The sequence below is a fragment of the Sorex araneus genome, chromosome 1 (assembly GCF_027595985.1).
Source record: "Sorex araneus isolate mSorAra2 chromosome 1, mSorAra2.pri, whole genome shotgun sequence".
Taxonomy (NCBI): Eukaryota; Metazoa; Chordata; class Mammalia; order Eulipotyphla; family Soricidae; genus Sorex; species Sorex araneus.
The window spans coordinates 30,017,191-30,030,966 of NC_073302.1; the positions used below are offsets into that span (position 1 = coordinate 30,017,191).

The 13,776-nt window shown below is 36.1% G+C and overlaps 1 protein-coding gene across 1 annotated transcript; it reads right to left on the reverse strand.

The window, feature by feature from the left end:
• Positions 1 to 206: 206 nt before the first annotated feature.
• On the reverse strand, positions 207 to 1,148 carry LOC101542535 (olfactory receptor 13F1). Its single transcript, XM_004600275.2, has one exon. The coding sequence runs from the start codon at positions 1,146 to 1,148 to the stop codon at positions 207 to 209; it is 942 nt and encodes a 313-aa protein (XP_004600332.2).
• Positions 1,149 to 13,776: the final 12,628 nt, after the last annotated feature.

Here is a 13,776-nt window from a genome sequence, read left to right on the forward strand (position 1 = left end):
TTCTAGGAACACACTACATTAGAATTAAAGTATCCATTAATATCAAATGTTTTATTTATAAGATACATAAGATATTGATCTTAATATTGAATAAATATCAAAAATGTATTTTTCAGATATAAGTATATACCAACTCTTTTTCTAATATTTGATAAATTCAATTATCCGATAAATATAATTGCTCCTATATTATCTGAAGACAGGAATTAAGATGATGCAGAAGAGCGATTCATCAGCAGTCTTTTTACAGCTGTTTTGACTTCTTTGTTCCGTAAACTATATATTATAGGATTTAACATAGGAGTCACGGCAGCATATACCAAGGCTATAAATTTATCTACTTCCTGTGAATCTATGGATGATGGCTTCATGTACCTGGAGAGAGCTGTTCCAAAGAACAAAATGACCACAGCCAGATGAGCAGCACATGTGGAATAGGCTTTGCTTCGACCATCCACTGAGCTGATTCTCAGGATGTTGACAAGGATGGAAACATATGAGAAACAAATTAAGAGCATGGGCATGGGAACAAGAAGTACAGTGATCACCAATATTATTAATTGTTCTATGGAAGTGTCAACACACGCCAGTTTCAAGAAAGTCAGAAATTCACAAGCAAAATGATTAATGATGTGTTTTCCACATAGTGAGAGCTGCAGCACAGAGACTGTTTCCACCAAGGATGTGAAGCAGCCTGTCAACCAGGAGCCAGCTGCAATCTGCACACAAACCCTCTTGTTCATGATGAGGGGGTATCTCAGGGGGTTGCAGATGGCCACATACCGGTCATATGCCATCATGGACAGAAGCACACATTCAGTGGAGCCCATTGCAAGGGAGAAGTACATCTGAGCAGCACAGCCCAAGAATGAGATGGTGTTTTCGCCTGAAATGAAGTTTGTCAGCATTGGAGTGAGACCAAACGAAGTATAAAAGATGTCCAGAAATGAGAGATTGCTGAGGAAGAAGTACATGGGTGTGTGTAGGCGGGAGTCCAGGATGGTGATAGAGATCAGAATTACATTGCCCAGCAGGGTTATTAGGTACATCAGGAAGCTCAGTGCAAATATGATGACCTCAACTTTGGGGTAGTGAGAAAATCCCAGGAAGATAAAATATGTTACAAATGTCAAATTTGCCTGCAACATTTTATTATGTCAAGCTGATTGGATTAATGTTACCTATTATATGTAAAATGTAAGATTTTACACTTCATATTTTTTTAATACTGTGAAGATTTAGTGTATGTGCTAAAATGTTTCTTTAGCTTGATAATAGTAATATATATTTGAAGAGATGTGTTAATAATAAGGAAATTTAAGCGTGAAGCAGATACAAAATTTCTAACCATTCCGTTTTTCTTTTTTTTGCTGCATGGTTATTTTTGGCAATAACCATGAGAGGTTATTGCCAAACCTTGAGAGGGGGAAGGTTTAGTTTATACAAATAAACTAAACAAAACAGTCTGAGGACCGAAACCAAGTCTGTCATATTTTGTTTCTTTTTTTTTTTCCAAAATAACATTTATGTCTCATTGATGATTAAGTATTCCATTTACCTCTGAGCCACTGGAATGATTTCTTCTCTTAATGTGGTCTTACTCAGGAATTGTTCTGCTTTCCATGTTTACAAGTTTCTTCTGCTATTCCTAGAATACTGTCAAAAATAATTGAAAGATTCATTAGTAAAAAAGAAAGAGAGCTTTATAGAGCCACTGATCCGATTAATAACTAAAATCCTTTAGGCACAAGCCCAGAGTTTTCATCTCAAATCTTGGAAGAAGAAAGATGAAAGACGTTCTCATGGTAGTGGAGACAAAGCATTGGATTTGTTGTTTAACATCTTTCCTGATATCTGTGCTAAGGGAAAGGCCAACCATTGGCATTGCAAGACAATTTAAGCTATTTTTTGTTCAGCAGAAGTTTCTAATTTGTTCAGCAAATTAAAGTTAGAAATATTTTCCTTTAGTATTACAAATTCTGAGACTCTAGGGACAATGTCCCATAGATCCAATTATTTCAGTCAAGAGCTGATCTATTCTAATTGCAATGTTATTCAAATAAGAGATAACAGGTTCCTGCCAAAACTTTTACCCTCTTTGAGGAGGTGAACTTTGCTTGGCTCCTGATGCTGCTATAGAATATGCCAAGTGGGTTAGTTTAAATAAAGTGTTGAGGGGAACAAATCAAGTTGGCAGATTCGCCTTAAAATAATAATACTTCCAGGATATGTCAGATAAACTGATAATTTTTACAGAGCCCACTAAAAAGAGGAAGAAGATCCTAAGTAACTCTCCCATTGTTTATCATTATTTAAAGATAAGTCACAAAATAGACTTTCTTTTCAGCTTTAATCAGTCAATTCAGCACATATAAGAGCAATAATGATATAATAGGTGGGTGTGTATACATATTAATTCTCTGAGAAAAGTGTAATGAATATTTTGCATATAAATTCACAGATTATTTTGGGATTGGAGAGATAGTACTTGCCTTGTACATTACCTTAAGTGCAGCTGGCCTGGGTTTTGATCTCTATTACCGTAAAAGGTCCCCTGAGCACTTCCAGGAGTGATCTCTGGATGCAGAGTTAGGAGTAAGCCATGAGCACTGTTGGGTGTGGCCCCCCTCAAAATTCTATCTCTAGAAATAGAAATTTTACCATTTCTAGTTATACCAAACAAGTTTATCCATGCTAAATCCAACAAATCTAAAATAATATTTTCATAATGATGTATGTGTGAATTTCAAATTTTAATTTTTTTCAATTTTGTTGTGGGTATTATAGGCTTTTAGTTTCTATATAGCTTATAAATACTCACTAAATTTCTACTTGCAGTTTGAATAGGATGGTGTTTATCTATGGATCAATTCGGGAAAATTGGTATTGTAAAACTATTATCTTATTAAGTAGTCTTTAGTTTCTACAGTGATTTCTGGTTTTCATCATGAATGCCTTTCACATCTTCTGTAAATTTTCTCTCCGTTATTTTATGTTTTTTAGTCTGCTGCAAAGGGCATTTCCAAAATTTGTTTTCACTTGTTTTTGATAAATATAAATGTGGTTTTGTGTGAGGGTGGTGGTGGTACAATAGATTCTGGAAGCTTAGTACATTCTCTTATTAATTTTAGCAGTTATTTATTAATTTCCTTGGATTTTTTTTATAATTTCCACGCACAATATTTTTATGGATAAAGGTACTTTTCTTCCTTCTATCCAATTAAAATTTCTTTTATTTTCTCTCTTTATTGAATTGCCTGTGGTCCTCATTCCCCTGACCCTGAAAGAGCCCCCAATACACCATTGGGCTACACTAGCACATGACAGGGACAAATGGAAATGTTACTGGTGCCCACTCGAGCAAATCGATGAAAAACGGGTTGACAGTGATACAGTGATACAGTGATTGAATTGCCTAAAAATTCCAATATAATGTTCTGCAGAATTTTGTGTAGTGTTCTACAGAATATTTTGCAAGAACACTATACATTTTTGCTCTTGATTTTAAGAGAACATTCAGTATTTTATGTGACTTCACCCTGTTTCATCTTGAAAATATTCCCATATTGAACATTTGATATTGTTTTTTTTTAAATTAAGCCAATTTTAAAAGATAAAAATTTTATTATGACAAAACCATGTAACCTTAGGTTTTTAGAAGAACCATTTAAAATTATATAGTAGTGTTAGGTATATTTTCGTTCATTAAATGCATTATTGCATAATACATCTTAAAATTTTTTCAGAGCTAAAATATACCTACAATTTTATTCTTCCTTCATTCCAACACACCTTGCTAACCAAGTTACTATTTTCTGTTTCTGTGATTTTGACTACTTCATGTAAGTAGAATCATATGGTGTTTGTCTTTATGTAATTATCTAAATTTCATATGGTGGGGCTGGAGCGATAGCACAGTGGGTAGGGCGTTTGCCTTGCACGCGGCCGACCCGGGTTCGATCCCTGGCATCCCATATGGTCCCCCAAGCACTGCCAGGAGTAATTCCTGAGTGCAAAGCCAGGAGTAACCCCTGAGCATCGCTGGGTGTGACCCAAAAAGCAAAAAAATAAAATAAAATAAAATAAAATAAATTTCATATGGTAAAATGGCTATGAAGTTTGTTCCTGTTGTAGCATGTAACATTATTTCCTTCTCTTTTAATACTGGAAAGTACTTTTTTGTATATATTTATTATATTTCTTTTATCCTTTCATCTCTCTCTCTCCTTCTTTGTACTGAGGATTGAATTTATAGACATATATAGAGAGTTCTTATCTTGAACTGTAATCCTGGTCCCTTCTTTCATCCATTAATGAACATTTGGATTCATTCCCTTTTTTTGTTACTAAAAAAGTTAATTGAACGCAAATGTTTGGGTATTTCTTTGAGATCTTGATTCCAGTCCATATATACACACAAGTGGGTATATATATATATATACATATATATGTGTGTGTATACATATATGTACATATATATCTTATGTCCAGGTAATATGCATATGAATATATAGATAGATAGATATCCAAGTTACCCAAGTGGGATTTCTTATTCATATTGCTGTTCTATTTATATATGGTGAAGAGTTTCTGTAATGTTTATTATAATATATGCATAACTTTACACACTCACCAACATTTCCTAAATGGCCCAACATTTTTTTATCCTCACCAACACTTGAATACAGAGACTATTGGATTAAGGAGCTCTTAGTTAACCGATTGAGCCTGCATTACAAAAAAAAAACATGTCTTATACTCTCAAATTCCCAGTCTTTCCACTCACAGACACAAAAGATGAGAGTAAGTTAGTAGTAAGATCTTGTAAGAAAAAAAGTTTTTCCAATTCCATTCTGATTTTGAATAAATAATTTAACCAATTTTTAATTACTATAAGTTACTGGTGAACAGATGACATAGGTATAATTCTTAGCCTCTACTCAGCTCAATAAAGGAAATATAGTATACAAATAAAATTATTTATGAGGCATAGGGCTAAATAATATTTGTTATGGTCTAGAAATAAACAAAGGACTTCCTGAAACAATTGACAGTAGAGTTCAATTTGGAAGACCTCTTCAGGGTAGACAAATATGTCTGTGAAATAAAACTTAGAGTAAAACCTTTGGGGCAAATATGTGTTTCAACTTGGAGTTATGAAATGTTGTTTTTGTGTTCTGGGAAAGATAAATATTTCATTACGATGTAATGATTAAGTGTGGAACAAGAGGTAACTGAACATAATTCTGACTGAAAAGTATTAGGCTTCCCAGAGTCCAGATAAAGGGAAATTTCACCTTGTCCTGTAGAAAGTGGGTTCATTAGTCAAGTTGAAGTGTCCAAGGTATCACATTTCTTAGAGGGAAAAGAACACTGGATCAAGATTTTGGCCTCAGAGAATATATTGTTTTGACAGTGTACCGTAATGAAGAAGATGGCTTAACAACAGAAATCAGTTTTCTCCCCATGCTAAAGATTTAAAATCCAACATTGAAATACTGCTTGTATATTTCTTTCTCTGAGACCTCCGTTCGTGTTTACTTGGTCATCTTTCTAAAGGCATTTTTTATGTTTTCTTTTAGGGATATTATTTATATTGGACTTGAACCCATCCTAACAAACTGCTCCTAAACTATCTGTTTAAACACCCTATTTTCAAATAGAGCCTCTACAGGGAATTTAAACTTCAATATATGAATTTTAGAAGAACAAATTTAGTCTAAAGTAAAGGGTGTGATCACTTTGTAGCTGATTATTTTATATATATTTTTTAGACATGTGTTTTTTTGTTGTATTTTTGGGTTCTTTTTTGGCCTTTTGGGTCACACCCGGTAATGCACAAGGGTTATTCCTGACTCATGCACTCAGGAATTACTTCTGGCGGTGTTCAGGGGGCCATATAGGATGCTGGGAATGGAACCCGGGTCAGCCACGTGCAAGGCAAATGCCCTACCTGCTCTACTATCTCTCCAGTCCAACTATTTTATAATTCTTTAGGAACATAATTAAATTCCATTGAGAAGGGCCTATTATTGTGTGTCTTGATGTTGAAAAATTGAAGGGAAGTTCTGAGGAGTAATGTACCATCAAAATCCATACCAATCTAATCTCCAAGTAATGTTATTTTTTTCCCTAAGTTTTCTGACAACTTTCATAACTGGCACATCAGCAAAGCAGATACTTTAGGAAGTAGGAGTGGTAATTTTTGACAGTTGACCACACAAAGCTGTTTGCATGTATTTTCCAAGCAAATAATGAGGAAGGCTTCCTCTATCTACAGCAGACAGATATCCAAGACCTGAAGGTTTATAGTAGTTTTCAGTTTGTTAGGATTTTCTAAGGCTAAAATGGGGATTAGTGTTAATAAAAATTTCTGTTTAAGAAAAATTTATGAGGAACAAATTTTAAGATGTTTCACCTCCTACCCCAACCGAATCATCTTAACAAAATATTTTTAGCTTGAACCAGGAACATGGTCCCATGTCCAGGAAGATGAGAGCAGGCACTAATGAATGGATCAAATGGAGAGAGTGGTTATTAGTGACCAGACTAACTCTAAATGGATAGATATGAAATATTTCTGATAGCATAGCAAAAGCAGAAGAAATGAATTTGCATAGACTTTTCAATTATATCAGATGATTAGGATTGCCTGTTTTGTGGATATGATCTCATCCAACTTTTGATCACCACCACAATGCCTGGAATAAAGCAGTTGCTGAATATAGGTGTGTGACATAAATAAGCTCATTACAAGGATCACAATCCTTCACACGGACACAAAACAACACCAGGAAAGGCCACAGTGGGCCATCCTGGGTGGAAATGGGAAGCTTCTTCATACTGGGAACTAAGCTTTTACTGCGTTTTTCTTCCTTTAGGGCATGATTTCTAATTTAAACTCGGTACCGCTGTAACCGTCTTTGCTCGCTAGGTGGCGATGGAGACTGATATGTTGCTTCAGTTCTTAGAAGAGTTTAGCATATTTCCAAAGATTTGTTTCTTTACCTATTGTTATTAATATGTTTAAGTAATGAGGGTGAGAGAAAACCTGGGCAGGTGTTTTACTTGCACACAGCTGGTCCAGATTCAAACCCAATCTGTCCCGCTGAGTACAGCCAGGAGTGATTCCGGAGTACAGAGCTAGGATTGAGCCTTGGACACAAACAAAAAAATAATATTTTTAATTTATTAACATTAAAAATATTATTATAGGTGCTAGTCCCTCAATTCAATTAAACAGTCAGAGGACGTGGTGCTGTTTGTACAGTGTGCCACTGTGAATACCTGTCTGGGTTATATCCAGATGTTTGCCACTGTGAGTAGTGCAACCAATGAGCAGAGGAATGCAAATATTTTCCTGTGAAAACCATTTTTTTTAAGTGACACAGTTAGACAGACATTTATAAAATACATCCTAAGATCTTTATACTAAAGAATATCTTCTTATCTATTTCTTCTCCTCAGTCCCTTCCTTTTTCCTTCTCTTCAGCTCCCTCCAGTTCTCCTTTTCTTTCTTCTTAATTTTTCTCATGTATTGATCTTGAGTTTATATCTGGTACATGACTTGAAAATTCTGAGCCAGTATAAAACAGGAGTCTAAATGTAAAAAATATATTGGAAAAGTTTATCACTGTATCACTGTATCACTGTCATCCCGTTGCTCATTGATTTGCTGAAGCAGGTGTCAGTAATGTCTTCGTTCATCCCTGTTGCATGCTAGTGTAGCCCAATGGCGTCTGCTCACTCCAGAAACACGAAGAGCCTGAGATTTTAGCAGCCTCTCCTTGCTCGTCCTTCCCAACGCTGCTGTACTGGGGGCTCTTTCAGGATCAGGGGAATGAGGCTTATTATTATTACTGTTTTTGGCATATCGAATACGTCCTGGGTAGCTTGCCAGTCTGCAGTGAAAAGCTGTGTTTTTCTCTTTGGGAGCTTTGTTTTATAGTCTCTGGATCTTAGCCATTGATGAGATTACATGGTGCCAGAAGCAGTTTGTGGGTATGACTGCCAAACTACTGGAAAACAAGGGATCTGAGTGGAGGAGGCCCAGTCCTAATCTGAGCAGGCTTGGAGATCTCAGGCTTGGGTCCTACATACTTGGGTTGCTCTGATGGTTCCTTCATGGGTGAGGCTCCTCCGAGTGTGTGGAGAGTGGGCTTGAGCATGGCCGTGGCTGGGTTCCGGAGGTTTTCAGCTGCCAGGGCTTTGTTTGGAGTGGGGAGGGAAACTCAACCCTCTCCTCTCCAAGGGGCCCTGGTGAATACAGCCTGGCGCTGGGTCAGGAGATTCTGTTGGAAAAGTTTAAAATTGGTGAAAATATTGTCACTCATGTTTTATGTTTTAAATAAAAATAACCAAAAGCTTTATGATGTCAAGTAGCTAAATTTATTACGAAATATATTCCAAGGCATCTTAGATAAAACTATATACTTCCAGGGGCTCGAGCGACACTACAGCGGGTAGGGCATTTGTCTTGCACGCGGCCAGCCCAGGCTCAATTCCCAGCATCCCATATGGTCCCTCAAGCACCTCTAGGAGTAATTCCTGAGTGCATGAGCCAGGAGTAATTTGTGCATCACTGGGTGTGACCCAAAAAGCAATAAATAAATAAATATACTATATACTTTCAGGCAAGGAAAGATGAAGCACACATTTTCTTTTTTTCCTGTCCCATATTAGTTTCTCTGGGGGAATTTGTATGGCCTAGAGCAGTAGTGATTTTGCTTTAGTGAATATGTAAGTCAAAGATGGTTGTGTGAAATTGAAGTTTTAGAGTTGAAGGAAATTTATCTTCACATGATGTATTATTTGCATTAAAAGTTCGTGTAAGTGTGCTTTTTCTTTCAAATCACAAACTTTTGAAGAATACATCCATGTTAAGGCTCAGTTTTCATTACAGGGAACACTGAGCTGGATAGAGCATGATTTCTGTCTTCAGAAAGGCAGTTGAGCTTATTCAGCAAATCAGGTACACACTTTTACATTAGAGCAGACAGCATGAAGAACAACCAAGACCATGGCCCAAATCTAGGACTAGTGCCAGAAACTGTGTGGTTGATAGGGATCTGGTACCAGTTTGTGGGGAATTTTTATACTTTTGCTATTGTGCGTCTATTTTGCCCATTTTCTGCTGGCCATGTTTATAGATCAAACAGGTGAGAGTGTACAGAACACCTGGATAACAATTCCTGGATATATCCTGTAGCATTTTTGCTGAGCAGGCCAGTAGACTTGTCATCATGATTAGTCTCCTTTTCTCTAATGAAGGACAACTCTCCAATGTCCTCTATCAACCTTAATGAACTCATTAATTCTTCAATTCATCAGCATCTCAAACAATATTATTTAAATACTTAACTCTTCATTCACTGAGCTTAAATTTATGTTCATTATTCAATTTTGTTTCATTTAATTTTTTCTGGGAGTCATCCCTAAATAGTGCTCAAAGGGCCTGAGGCCTCTGCTGCATTGCTCAGTGCTTAGGGTGGAGGATGCTGTTTCTTCAACCTGGGGGGTACTGCAGACTACCAGAGTCACCTCTATAGTTCTAAGGCTAAACCTATTACTTTTGGGGGGTAGGGAGATTGCAGTGTCCAAAATTGCACCAAGATTGTTCCCATGCTATCTTCCCAAGTCATATTCAATGGTCTCTAACATATAAAAATATTTTTTTGTGTATAAGTATATGGGCTGGAGCAATAGCACAGCGGTTGGGCATTTGTCTTTCACACGGCCGACCCGAGTTCAATTCCTCCGCCCCTCTTGGAGAGCCCGGCAAGCTACCGAGAGTATCGAGCCTGCACGGCAGAGCCTGGCAAGCTACCCGTGCGTATTGGATATGCCAAAAAACAGTAACAATAAATCTCTCAATGAGAGACATTACTGGTGCCCGCTCGAACAAATTGATGAGCAATGGGATGAAGTGACAGTGACCTGTGACAGTATAAGTATATAATTTATTCAGACAACAGTAATATTTATGCAGGGAAAAAATCTTTGTGATCTGCCAGATCAATTTCTTCAGCCAGCACCATGATTTTGCAGTGTTCTGCCAATGGAATAAGCGTGAAACCTGCTGTTGTAAGAGAATGCAATGGAAGAGCTTGATGGAGGACTGCTAAGCAAAATGTATAGTACTAAAAATAACGATAGTACTCCTTGTAGTAGGATATGGCCAATAAGAGTGTCCACTTATTAATTTAAGATATATTCCAAGCCTTCAAGGATTCAGCCTAAAAATAACTCATTTGTGTGTACTCTTATTGCACTCCCAATATTGAATGAACAGAGCATAAATACCAGCTGACTGAGAATTTGACCAAACATACTAAAAATCTTTAATCTGGTGTTTTTTGGATTTGATGTCCCTATTTAAATCTGTTCAAAGAAGGAATTATGATAAGTGATTTTCAGACTAGCCAAAACACACTACAGATGCACTTGCTTTTATTGCAAATTTGTTCTTATTTCAGGCCCATGTCTGGCTTTGCTGAGCGCTTACTCCTAGCTCTGCTCAGATATTACTTTGGGTGATGCTTGAGGGAATCACATGCAATGCCAGGGACTGAAGCAAGGTTTTATTTTATTCTTCTTAAACATAAATGATTTAGAAATTGACTAAGGTTATTAAAGTTTGTCCTACATAATCAAATCTCTCTCTCTCTATATATATATGTATATATATATATATATATGTAAACATTAACAGACAGGTTGTATTTCATGAAATGTTTAAATTCTCCATAACTTTAAGTTCCTGCTGTTTCACCATAAATGACTAGTTTAGTGTTTCCTGAACAGTGCCTAGTGTTCAGTAACATTTTATTAATTTGAAATTAAAGAAGAAAGGCCCCAAAGTAAGCTAAATCTATAGCAAAGCAACTGCTTTCTCAATCAAAACATTCTTACAACTGAGGTTACCTAAATGGTAAAGGTATCATTTAGCATTTTTGAATTTATGTATCAAATTTCCTGACTTGTCATGTAACAGTTTTATGAATTTCAGTTACTATAAAACATAACTTTCATTACTACATTAATTAAAATATAAACATATTAGTTCCTGGAGCGATAGCACAGCGGGTAGGGAGTTTACTTTGCACATGGCTGACCTGGCTTCAATTCGTCCGTCTCTCTCGGAGAGCCCAACAAGCTACCTAGAGTATCTCGCCCATGTGGCAGAGCTTGGCAAGCTACCTTGATATGCCAAAAACAATAAGAACAAGTCTCACAGTGGAGACATTACTGGTGCCCGCTTGAGCAAATTGATAAGCAAGAGGATGACAGTGATACAGTGATACAGTTCCTATTAATGAAGACAAAGAATTTCTTTTAGTATCTAAAAGATCAAACAATAACTAGTCTCTAGAGTTCTTTAATTGCATATAAATGAATGCCAGGTATATTTCATTTAGAAAACATGTACAACGGTTAGCTTGTTTAAGAGCCTTGTAAAAGTCATTTCAAAGGGATTCAATTCATGGAGGTCATTAATTATAGCAAAAAGACTCCTGATATTGACATCATATTTGTACTAAGGTCATAATCTCTCATAATTTAAGTGCATTGACATGTGCTGACATGTTTAACTTTTAAATATTTAAATGTTTCTTTAAATCTACAAAGATGAAGAGAATAGTAGTCATAATACCAAGTATCCTTGAGATATGACTGTGTCATTCTCTATAAAGTTACTTTACAGAATCAAGTTATTATCCCTTTTGCAGAGTAAAATAAAAATGTCTTACGTGTCATAATGAAAACAATTTTATTGGTATTGCTATTTTTGAAGGAGCTATGCATGGGAAGGTGACTTCAATGCTTGCAGCTAGATAAATTTATTCTCTTTGATGGTTTCCATAATGTCAAGAATATAATATACATCATTTAATCCTATGCACATATACCCATACAGTTTACCAGCCAGTATCAAGATAAATGACCTAATTATGGACAATGCCCAAATCTTACTAAAATCACCAAATTTGATATGAAAAAAGTGTGCATGTTCCTGATAACAAAAGTAGGATATAGTGGTTAAGTCTAGAAAAGGAGAAATTTTGTCTAAGATAAGAAAAAAAATATTTTATCAAGAAGACATAGAACAACCACCAGGAAAGTGAATAGGGTAGGTATTGACTTTACTATCTATTTATTGAACATATGATTTGTTATAAAGCAACTCTTGGTGAGTTAGCAAATTCAAATTTATGGAACTGAAAAGCAGGAAAGTGGTGTGTGTATGTGTGTGTGTGTGTGTGTGTGTGTGTGTGTGTGTGTGTGTTTTATTTTGTTTTATGGTGCTGGTAATTGAACTCAGAACCTCATACGTGCAACCACTGAGCCATAACCCCAGCCCAAAAGCAAAAATGTTTTTGAAGTGATAAGTATGGTTGTTACCTGGGTTCTGATATGTTCATTAATATATAAATAAGTAAAAACATTAACTGCGTACTTGAAGTATGTTTAGTCCGTATTCATAAGAACTCAATTAAATTGCCTTATAAAATAAACTTTAAAAAATTAATTTAGATTCTGAACCTTATAAGCTCATGAAGCCTATTGCTTGTACTCTTCTCTATTATGTATCTATTTTAAAAAAATTGTGTTTTGGGCTTCACCCAGTATTGCTCAGGGGTTATTCTTGTCTCTGCACTCAAGAATCACACCTGGCAGGCTCAGGAAACCATCTGGATGCCAGGGATCAAACTTGTGTCAGCTGCATGCAAAGCAAGTGCCCTCCTTGCTTTACTATAGCTCTGGACTACATAGGCTTTTTTAAAGTCAGTATATTCTAATCATCATCATTAATTAATATATGACTTTAAATATCCAGATTTTCTCAGCAACAGTTTTTTAAAAACCTTTAAAGCAGAACTACAAAGTTAAAAAATGCGTGAATGAATATTCCTCTTTGTATAAAAAGCAAATTCTAATTTCATGGAGCAATACTAATAGCTATAGTTAATATTCAAAGTAAAATCAGCCACACCCTTTTAAAATATGCAGTGGGTTTGAATATTAGTACTTAGATTCTTTTCAAAGTTTTTAAAATTGTGATTATAGATTTTGCTAATCTATAACTGCCTTACTGGGAAGGACCCCTCTCAAAAACAAGAATAACCTCTTAATAACCTCCAGACTCTTGTATAGCTCGCCCATCTCCTTATCCATTCTAAAGAGATGGCCGCGTTCTTGGTTCTTGTCCCACTCTTTAAACAACACTGTAGGGAATGCTCTCAACTACTGTGTCTGACCCTGCTAATGAAGAATCAAATGAAGAATTACTTCAAGGATGGGAAGCTAGCATTGAATAAGGTTTGAATATTTATTCAAATATTTTAATGTGGGTAAGAGATAAACCTTACCCACATTAAAATATTTGGCTTGGATCGGTGCAATAATACAGTAGGGAGAGCTCTTGCTTGGCATGGCACCGACACAGCTTGGTCCCCAGCACCCCATATGGTCCCCTGAGCACCACCAGGAATAATTCCTAAACAAACAAAAAAAGCATAAAACAAAATAAAACCTAAAATAATTGGCTCAAGTTCCTAAATACCTTAATAAAATGTGTCTCTGGTTCAAAGTCCTTTAAGTTACAGATGGTAATGCAGCCTGGATTGAACCTTCCATCTGACTGTCACAGAGGGCCCATGGAACAGACCCTCTTTTTATAGGTGGCTTCACTTGTGGCTCAAACTTCAACCGCTTTTAGCAGAAAGCTGCCAGATATTTCTTTGACCAATTCTCCGACTGCAGTTGGAGCCTGTT

Bases quoted from the DNA above. Each gene is read 5' to 3' on its own strand.
- LOC101542535 (XM_004600275.2), bottom strand. From the start codon at position 1,148: ATGTTGCAGGCAAATTTGACATTTGTAACATATTTTATCTTCCTGGGA.